The 10662-nt window shown below is 51.8% G+C and overlaps 1 protein-coding gene across 1 annotated transcript; it reads right to left on the minus strand.

Annotated features, from left to right (window-relative positions):
- Positions 1-5713: 5713 nt before the first annotated feature.
- On the minus strand, positions 5714-9365 carry LOC307071955 (uncharacterized protein). Its single transcript, XM_079731095.1, has one exon. The coding sequence runs from the start codon at positions 9282-9284 to the stop codon at positions 7437-7439; it is 1848 nt and encodes a 615-aa protein (XP_079587221.1). The 5' UTR covers positions 9285-9365; the 3' UTR covers positions 5714-7436.
- Between the last annotated feature and the right edge of the window lie 1297 nt (positions 9366-10662).

Below are 10662 nucleotides of genomic sequence, written 5' to 3' on the forward strand. Positions count from 1 at the left end.
TCCTAATCTGTTTTTAAAGACATTATTTTAATGCATAATAAAATCCCTTCAAGTATAATTAAGAATGAATCAAAAATGGAAAAAAAAATCTTCACGTTAAATACTGGCTCCGTCCATCTCGAACGTCGACGTAGCGAAACTAAATCCCGAGAATGGTCGCTAGATGGCAGCAGACGCAAAGGCAGTTCATGACTGACACGTTGCCAGCTGCAAAAACAGAATACAAGAAAAATAGCGTCTTTAATCTATACATTCGAATATATTTTCGTAAGAAAAATAGATAATTGCCAAATGAGATGTAATACTAATATTCAATAATCGATTGGTAAATCCAATCATATCAAAAACTGCCGGTAGTGCCCCTCATGAGCTATAGGCCTACCCAACATTGTTCTACCGAATAAGTCCAAAGCATTGATTCGGTTCATTTAGTAATCGGTCAGATATCAACAGCAACATCACGGATCCCCTAATTCCTCCAATAAACCTGCATACAATCCCAAACCCGCGCAACATGATGAAGATGCAAGGATGAAGACGTCAAACAGGAAGGAGGCTGTTGAGGGGGGGTGGATAAATCAACGTGTCCGCGAACCGCTTGAACCCACAGGAGTTCACTAGAACCGCTGTCGGTTCCCATTCGCTCCCTTTGTGTGACCTCAGAGAACACAAAGCGAAGCAGGGCAGAGTTCACGGCAACGCGCTCTCGAACCCGGCGACCCTGTGTCGCACGCATGCGCAAACGTAGACGTAAACTTGGGGAATGGAATTTGAATGAGAGTCTTTCCCTTCCCCCCAGCTCTGCCAGACTGGGACCTGTATAATGGTGGCCACCATAGGAGAGGTCGCGACCTGTCTTGCTTTCCTCTTTAACCAGGAATGCTATTGTGATCCGTCAACGTCTCATTTCCATAAGCGCACCTCACAAAATGGGGTCGCTCTGCTGATGTCTGGCCGATTCAAATACAAAGAATGTGTGCGTGTTCTCCACCTGTTGGATTTCCTCATCCACTTCTTGCCTCACCTTGTTGTTTTAGACTCCATGTTGGACTGACTATTCTCTCTGTCAACACGCAGTACATATCCTGGCTCAGTGCCTAAATCTAACGCCACTAGAATGTAACGTTGATCCCTGATGTGATCTTTTTTTCATAATTTTTTATCATTGTAATATAAACATGATATATATTTTTTATTTCATAAAGTAAAAAACTGAGCTTGCAATGTGAACCGAAGTTACATCTTCCTACCATTATTTAACTACTTGGGTTAAAGTATTGTGTTTCTCTGTTTGTGTTTAAAATTGTGTTTAACTTGTTTTCACTATTGTTGTACAATTATATTAACATTATTATAACTTAATTGACATTATTAGGTATTCCAACCATAAAGTTGTATAAAGATAATATCTCTACGCGTAAGACTATCAACATGAGTCCAAGGTTTAAGAAACTTTGACAGTAACAAACACAACCTTGTGTTTCAGTCCGTGTCCTTGAATACTGTGTGTGTGTTTGCGCCGTGTGTTTGTGTGCACGGTGTGTTTGCTTCGTGTGTGTGTGCGTGCGCCCTGTGTGTGTTTGAGACGTGTGTGTGTGCGCCCTGTGTGTGTGTGTGTGTGTGTGTGTGTGTGTGTGCGCCCTGTGTGTGTGTGTGTGTGTGTGTGTGTGTGACAGATGGGGTTCAGGGTTGGGGCTAATCTGAGGGGTTAAGCCCGTTGATGTGAACCTTGGAGCCATGCGGCCTCCATAAGGAGGAGGAGGAGGAACCTCCAGTCTGGAGGTAAACCCACCTGGACGTGGCCCTGAGAGGGAGATCAGGTCTCCGCTACAGGTTACAGATCAGACCTGCTTATGAAACCAGGACACTGTTATGACCTTATGTGCTGTTATGACCTTATCACCTGATGCCCCGGCCCTCCAGTGAATAGTACTGAAATACCGTTTTGACAATGCCCCTCATATAGTGTGTAACGAAGGGAAGAGCCAAGGCCACGGGGTCCTTCAGTATCTGGTGAATGCATGTGGCGTGCATGTGTACCACTATTGTCATTCTCTCTCTCTCTCTCTCTCTATTACACACACAAATTCAATGGCTGACGTTACATAAGAGCATTGCTGATTCATCACACACACAGATGCACACTCACACACTGACCTATCCCAGTGCCCTACTTTACTTCCCCTTGGTTTATTTGTGTTCAATATTTGTGAGTATAACGAATCAATACCTGTGACATGTGGATCAAGATACACAGTCTGGATGGACACTCAAAGTGTTGAGTAATGTTGTGTGTCTGTGTTGAGTTATGTTGTGTGTTGGTGTTGGTGTGTAGTTATGTTGTGCGTCCGTGTTTCCTGGTCTGAGCTACACAGGGCAGCCAGCTCTCTGTCCATATCTCTCTTCCTCCATCACATGCTAAGGACTGTTATCACTCTCCATCCCATAATTCATACGCTGAGGACCAACGTTAACACAAGGACGCATCTGGTAGTCATTCTGCAACACAAAGTAGTCAGAGTTGTGATTTTAAAAAAAAGGTGCAGCAGGCTTTTAATTATATATACCAGCAGCAGCTAATGAGCTTACTCTCTGACTCACATATCCAACACACACAGAGACAGACACACAAACAGCCACACACACATTGACACTAACACACACACATAGGCACACACGCACATTGACACACACAGACATACACACAGACACACACGCACATTGAAACACACAGAAACACACAAAGACGCACACACACACAAAGATAGGCGGACACAAAGTCAGACACACACACCCTTGTCGTTACGCAACCTCCATCTTGTTCCTCTCCCCTCGCCGTGCCTCTCTCCGCGTTGCTGACCCAGATCCAGCCTCCTCAGTTACGTAAGCCGGTTCCTCCACCGCAGGCATGCGCCACTGATACCCCCCGCCCCCCACCGCCTTACAATGCGCCTTTCTCTGCTCGACACTCACACACTTATGTACAGATGCGCGGAAACACACACACACACACACACACACACACACACACACACACAGAGAGACACCCACACATACGGATATGCACATACACACAAACATAGATATGCCCATACACACACAAGGTCACACACTTACGTACAGACGCACGGAAATATACATACAGATATACACTCTCTCTCACTCGCTTACTCACTCACTCACTCACTCACTCACTCACTCACAACGTCCTCCCAGGTCAGTTTGGTTCAAATATTTGTCAGAAAGATAAATATTAACTTCCAGGGTTACGTCAAGTAACTCCATCCTGTGTTCAGCGAGCTTCAGAAACACCGTCAGGCTCCAACCTAACCAGCCCATAACCAGCCATTCAACAGCCTGTAAGCAGCCTGTAAGCTGCCTGTAACCAGCCTGTAAGCAGCCTGTAACTGGCCTGTAAGCAGCCTGTAAGCTGCCTGTAACTGGCCTGTAAGCTGCCTGTAAGCAGCCTGTAAGCAGCCTGTAACTGGCCTGTAAACAGCCTGTTAGCTGCCTGTAACTGACCTGTAAGCTGCCTGTAACTGGCCTGTAAGAAGCCTGTAACTGGTCTGTAAGCAGCCTGTAACTGGCCTGTAAGCAGCCTGTAAGTGGCCTGTAAGCAGCCTGTAACTGGTCTGTAAGCAGCCTGTAAGCAGCCTGTAACTGGCTGGTAAGCAGCCTGTAACAGGCCTGTAACAAGCCTGTAAGCAGGCTGTAACAGGCCTGTAAGCAGCCTGTAACTGGCCTGTAAGCAGCCTGTAAGCAGCCTGTAACTGGCCGGTAAGCTGCCTGTAACTGGCCGGTAAGCAGCCTGTAACTGGCCGGTAAGCAGCCTGTAAGCAGCCATAACTGGCCTGTAAGCAGCCTGTAAGCAGTCTGTAACAGGCCTGTAAGCAGCCTGTAACAGGCCCTGTGTGTCCAGCTGTCTGACGTGGGAGAACCTGACCGCTCCGGGGTGCTCCGGGTCAAACTGCTGCTTCCCGTCCTGTCGGGAACGCACCGTTCAGTACGGCTCGTATCACATGGCAGGAACAGCCAGTGCTCCCAGTAACTTCACCCAACCGTGACACACTCTTTTGTGTGTGAGTGTGTATTTGAGTATGTGCGTCTGTGTCTGTGTGCGTGTGTCTGTTCCTGTGTGTGTGTGTGTGTGTATGTGTGTGTGTGTGTGTGTGTCTGTGTCTGTGTCTGTGTGTGTGTGTATGTGTGTGCACGCGCTTTTGTGTGCTTGTTTGTGTGCGTCAGCTGTCCCCCTGCCTTGGTGACACTGGCCTGCTTCATGCGGCAGTAACATAACATACATAACAGCGACTTTCTGAGCTGTTATTTCACTGCAGAGGCTTCTGACGTAACCGCTAACAGCTTCCTTCCTCTCCCGGCCCCTCCTCTCATGCTGAACGGCCAGGCAGCCCCTCCTTACCCTCTCCCCCCCCCCACCTCACCCTGTCACCATCTCCCCACCCTACCCCCTCACCCCCCCCTTTCCCTCTCCTCCCTCTACCCACTCACCCTCTCTCCCCCCTCATCCTGTCACCACCCTACCCCCCCATGCACTCCTCACCCTCTCATACCCCTCACCCTCTCACCAGCCTCTCCTCACCTCCCCGCTCACTCTCTCCCCCCTCACCCTCTCACCACCCCAGCCCCACATCCTCTCCCTCCAGTCCCCCTTGACCTAGTTTCTCTCGAGCCCTGTTTCTGCAGCCCCTTCAGCTTTAAAACAACAAACAGAAGTCGTGTTGATAGCGGCGGGGAGGGGACCAGGGTAGAGGGAGGTCCCAGCGCTGTGAGAGAGAACGAAACAAAGAGCGACGGCGAGGAAGTAAAGTACGCACCGCTGCGGTTCCCTCTGCGGAATGTCACCTTGCTCTCGTTTACGGGAGGCTGCTGGAGCTCTCTCTTGTGAAGGGCTGCGTGCGGTTAACCAACGAAAAGCTAAACAGATTAACACACGGGGTTTCGTATGACTGTACTACAATATCTACGTTGTGTTTGACTCTTGGGCCGACAGGCAGTGCCTCTCTAAAGCGCACACCCCGCCCTTGAGAGGTGATGCACGGAGACGCATTGGTTATAAGACCATCTGCAACACATAATGATACACTAAACTCCACAAATACCTATCGGGTCTTTCACATTGTGTACGCGTTGGTTTAGGGAGCTTGGGCGAACCGTCATTCTGTCTCTAACAGGCATTACAGAACGACTGGTATTTGATTTAAATCCCAAGGCAACTGCCTGTCTGCCCATCATGTAATAACAGTGCAGCTGAGTGGGGAGAGGTAGGTCAGCCTCCTCTCCTAATAATTATGTCTGAGCAGCGCGTTCCTAACCGCACCACACCCTTGGCACTGGATCTGATCATCATTACATCGTTACAGCCGTACAGCTGCTGGTTTAATAGCTTTAACCTGTTAGGGAGACATCGTATAGGCGTGGAGGCATGCTGTTCTTTCCTTTGTATTGCTGGTTTAGATTTTATTATGGCATAATTGTAGGCTTTTGCTGTGTTTGGAGGCTGTACTTTCAGGTTTGCCTTGCGTTATATTTTAAGGATGTAATATTATAATCATATGTAATTGCAAGTATTTTAAGTGTACGTATTCATAATCAAACTTCAATGAACAACAGCGTCACAAAAACAAGGAACCAAATGTTCAAGAAAACTCATCACAAATTTTATTTTATTTTTCCACAATCAAAAATGAATGCTCATCATCATAACAACCATCGTCCGTATCCACATATGAAGAATCGTGAATCATGACCACTTGTGGGAAATTTTCCATTTTTCATGAAGACATTTGGCAAAAAACACGGAATACGATAACAGCACAGAGTACAGATAGAAACAGACTCGCTGGTCTGAAGGGACAATTTACAACGAAGAGCATCGGGGCCGTGACACCACAGTGACAGAAAAACACACAAGAACACAACCAGGTAAATAAAAATACAAAACAATAGTATAATAAAATAACAGAAGGGCTGGAAATCTTTACATTTATACATAGAGAGCCAGAGGCAGGCACCAGGAAGTCATCCAATAATAACAAAGTAACTGTATTCTCGACTGCATATACTGTAGTTTAAACTCAGTGCACATGTGGCCCGCTGGCCGATTCTCCTGTACAGGGGACAACAGATCGAAAAGAGGCACGTCATAAGAGAAAGAAAGAGCAGCTTTTGCAATTATAGTGTTTCAACTCTTCCGAAGAATTAAAAAAAAAGTGTTCTCTGTTGTCTACCGGGGGGCGGGGTGGGGATTGTCTGGAACCGTTTGTGCTTGTCAGGCGTACTAAACAAATAGTGTTTGACCGCACCGTCGCGACTGATATGTAAAATTGTTTGCTAATTAGGGGTGCACTAATAGCGCTGGTCCCTGCGATGTGACCATGTTGTGATCACCGCGGGGTCTAGGCGTGGGATATCGCCCCGGTCCAGAGCGCGGCTCCGGCCCGTCAATGCTACCGAGAGACCCGGAGCGGAGCTCTGAAGTGGGACCGGGGAGTGCATCCGTCAGGCTGGCTGTCCGACCGCAGCAGGACCGTTGATATGGAGAAGTGGTGGTGCTGGTTTTTATATTTTCGCATGTTTTATTTTAAAAGCTTCATACAGAAAACCTTTGAGGCATGTCTTTTTTAAAAAAAAAAACGAAAGTTCAACTGTACAACTGACTCGTTTACGATATCAAACCGATCTTTTTTTTTTATTTCTGAGTCTACGACATCCAACAGCTTGGCTTTTTTTTTCATCTCCGATTTTTTCTTTTTTTCTTCTTAAAATAGAATCAATATATGCAAATGCGTATCTCACAGTAATGTACAATCCAAGTGCTTGAGAATTTAAGAGGTTATCTGTGCAGCAGAAATGACATCGAAGACTGAAATGGGAAGATGGGTAAACAAGGAGGTGCCGTAGGAGAGACTTCTTTGGTTCATGGGAAGTTCCCATAGTGCCATGGGAGACATACCGGCTCTTCAGAGTCTAATCAGTTACACCTGAGCCCCCAACAGATTCAACATCTTGTCTCTCCTTGTGTGTGTGTGTGTGTGCGTGTGTGTGTGTGCGTGTCTGTGTGTCGTTTTCCAGGACAGCTGCGTCTGATGCATGGTGTTGTTTTTTGAACGTTCAGTGTAACCATGAATGGAGAAGAATGAAGAGATGAGAAGAGGTAGGAAAAAGTGAGTGAGTGAGGGAGCATGTGACTCATTGAACCCAGAGTCTGCTGAATCATCTCCATTGTTCTCCGCGGAGATCTCTGGCGTCGGTCCTGCGTGTCTTATTGGCTGAGAAGGACACGTGCCCCTCCCTCCCCAGAGGAGCGGCTGCAGCTGTAGTGGTGGTGCTTGAGGACACGAGTGTGGTGCATCATGGGAAACGCAGTGGCTACGACTCTGATTAAGTCCGTGTTCAGAGCTGCGACCTCGGCGCCATCCCTACTCCCGCCGGCTCTTGCTCTTCTTCCCGCCGCTTGGCCCCTTCGTCTTCAGCTCCTCCAGCTCGCCGCCGGTCTGCATCTCATCCTCCTCCGCCGCCGCCGCCAGGGGCCGGGGCCCGCCGTCCGTCTCCCTGCCCTCCCCGCCGGCCGCGGCCCCCTGCTGGCCGCTGGGCAGGGCGAGGTACGGGTGCTGGGGCAGGGTTGGGGAGGGCGAGGCCAGGGTGCAGGAGCCGATGGGCCCGTCCACCGGGGTCCTGGCGGCCGCCGCCGCGTTGGACAGCGCGCGGTACTTGAGGCGGAGCTTGTGCGGCAGGGCGGTGCCTTTCTCCGCCTGGCCCTCGCCGGACTGACCGGCGACGTCCCCTCCGGCCTTCTGGTGGAAACCGGCCAGGTCGGAGGAGGAGGAGGAGGAGGGGGAGGAGGACTCGTCGTCCGTGGAGGCCTCCTTGTCGGAGCTGCGGGGGTCCCCGTCGCTGGACGAGGTGTCCTTGGCCGAGGAGTTCTCCTGGTACCCCTGGAAGCCCTCCCTCCGGGGGCCGCCCTCGTAGGTGAGCACGGGGGGCTCCTCGTCCAGGGAACCCTGGCACACGCTGTGCTGGCGGAAGGCGGCCTTCCCCTCCTCGCTGTTGTGGAGCAGGGCGGGGGCGAAGGAGTCCGGGGGGGCCTCGGCGAGGGGCTGGCCGCCGTACTGGTCCCGGGGCTCCTCACGGTGCTGGTGCTGCTCCACAGCGGCCTGGTAGCCCTGCTCCATGCACTCAGCGCCCCCGCCCCCGTAGCGCGGCGAGTCGGCGGTCCTGGTCCGCTCCAGCCGCTCCGCCACCTCGGCGATGCTCTCCCCGGAGGCCTTGAAGGGCGCGGGGGTGCGGCCGGGCTGAGGCAGAGGCTGCTGCTCCGGCCTCAGGCCGTCCACGGGGTAGGACCCGCTGCTGGACCGGTACAGGATCACGCTCCTCTGGGCGGGGTGGGCCTGGGGGGCCGGGCTGGAGGCCTCGGGGCGGGGCTGTTGGGGGTGGTGGTGCTGGTGGAGGTGGTGCTGGTGGCGGTAGTCCATGGAGAAGTCCTCCTGGGCGTTCTGCGGGTGGGGGGCCGCCGTCTGGGCGGCGTGCCCGCCGTGGTACACCTCGCCGGGCATCCCGCTGGGGTACTCCAGGGGCCCCTCCACGGCCAGGGGCTCCCTCTTGATGTCGTAGCCCATGGGCTCGGGGCTGTCCCGGGACGAGCCGTCCGACATGTCGGACAGGGAGCCGCGGGGGGAGTACTTTGGGAGCTGGGTGTGGCGCTCGCCGCGGCCCGACTGCTCCGTCTCCGAGGAGTCCGAGTTGTGCATCACCTGGGACGCGCTGGAGTAGCCGCTGCTGGGCAGGTAAGACCCCCCGCCCGCGGCCAGCCCCCCGGAGCCCGCCCCGATGGCGGAGGCGGCCACGGCGGCGGCCGTGGTGGAGATCTGCTGGCTCTTCTCCATGTAGGCGGCCGTGCTGATGAGGCCGAAGCGCAGCTTGAGCTGCAGCAGCTCCGTCTTCAGCCGCACGTTCTCCTCGTTCAGCGCCATCACGCGGTTCTCCAGCACCATGTCGTTGAGCCGCCGCTTCTCGCGGGAGCGCTTGGCCGCCTCGTTGTTCTTGCGGCGCTTCTCCCAGTAGGACGCGTCCTTCTTCTCGTCGGAGATGAACTCCCGCTTGCGCCGCGAGGCCAGGCTGGTCTTGGAGTTCTTGCTCTGGCGGCCGGAGCGCGAGCCGCCCTCGGGCAGCGGGGAGGGGAGGCTATCGCTGTAGTTGGAGAAGGTGTCGGCGTCCAGGTTGTTGGCGCTGCCGCTGGACGGCAGGTTGAGCAGGCCGAGGCTCTCCATGTTGGAGGACGAGAGGATCTCCGGGGGGGGGGGGGGGGGGGGAGAAGGGAGCGAGTGGGGATGGATACGCAAACGGTTTGTTTTTCCGCAGGACTCGACTTCTTCTAAGTTGCAGGATCTGCAAAGAACTCGGGGTGAGGTATTTGGGCGCCGCGGTGAGAGAACCTCATTGAGGTTTTTTTTTTGTCCGCGACCGATTGTGAATCTTCAGGTGTCGGTATTCTCTAAGAACATCAGAAACAGACGGATCTCCACAAAGATCTCGCACATTGGGTTCGTGTCCAGGACTAGAAGAGGAACTGAGAGGTAAAGCCCTCAAAAGTTCTTGGCCTCAGAGTGATATGTGAAGCCTGAGTAAGAGCGATTACAGGTTTGTCAGAGTCTTTCCTAATCGCCGCCAGGGTGTTGGATGTCGAGGCCAAGAGGTCTGCTTCGGGGGGGCCTCTCGCTGAATGTAGGTCAGCGCTTGTTTTCCAGGGTTTTCCACTTCCTCTGCTCTCCGTGTCAGAGCTGCTCGCTCACAGGGATCTGGTTTAGGAGAGAGAAGCAGAGAGAAAGTTTTGTTGGATTAAAGAAAACGAAAAAAGCATTGCACTCATCTTGCACCATACACAAATGTCACATTGTAACACTTAACACTGAAAACCAGGTCGTTAAGTCAGGACGTTCATCTCTGAAACGTAGCACACTTTGATGTTTCACTTTGTTCAGATCAATTATGACATAACGAGTCTTTTCTAGTGTGGCCATAAACATACTCATTCACATCACGGCTATTATCACAGACTAATCCACCTCCTTTGATGTATAGAATGTAGGTCAACAGTCCTCCAGGACGGAGGGAGGGAGGGAGGGAGGGAGGGAGGGGAAGGGAGGGGGGGGGTGTCTGGCGCTTTGGCAGCTAGGTACAGAGTGGGCTTAGATTCAAAACAGGATTTAATGAAGGGTCTTTTTTTCCTTGCTGCTGCAGAGCTGTTGTGTAAGAGGCCGCCTCAGTCACATAACAGGGTTTACAGCTGCCTGAGCCGCCGCCAGCACGGCTTCAGAGAGGGGAGCATGGGGCCATCGATCGGACTGCCCTGTGGTCCCCCATCAAGGAGGACCCACTCCAACCCGTCATTAGTATCTCTGTGGGAAGCAATAGGTCAACACCCTTCTTTGGAAGAACTACCAAAAGTGAATCCCATCTTTTTCTGGTTCTTCTGGTTATTCTTTCTACACTTGACCTTGACTAGATTTTTTTAAATTAGGATTAAAATAAACATTTGAGCCGGGCAACAATGACGCCAATCGCTCCTGAACAAATCAAGTATTCCCTTTCTATTCTTCTGGAATGTTATTCGCCCCATACCACCACGATAAAAGCTGAATGAATTAT

This window comes from Pollachius pollachius, assembly GCF_949987615.1.
Source record: "Pollachius pollachius genome assembly, chromosome: 2".
Lineage (NCBI taxonomy): Eukaryota > Metazoa > Chordata > Actinopteri > Gadiformes > Gadidae > Pollachius > Pollachius pollachius.

Bases quoted from the DNA above. Each gene is read 5' to 3' on its own strand.
- LOC307071955 (XM_079731095.1), bottom strand. From the start codon at position 9,284: ATGGAGAGCCTCGGCCTGCTCAACCTGCCGTCCAGCGGCAGCGCCAAC.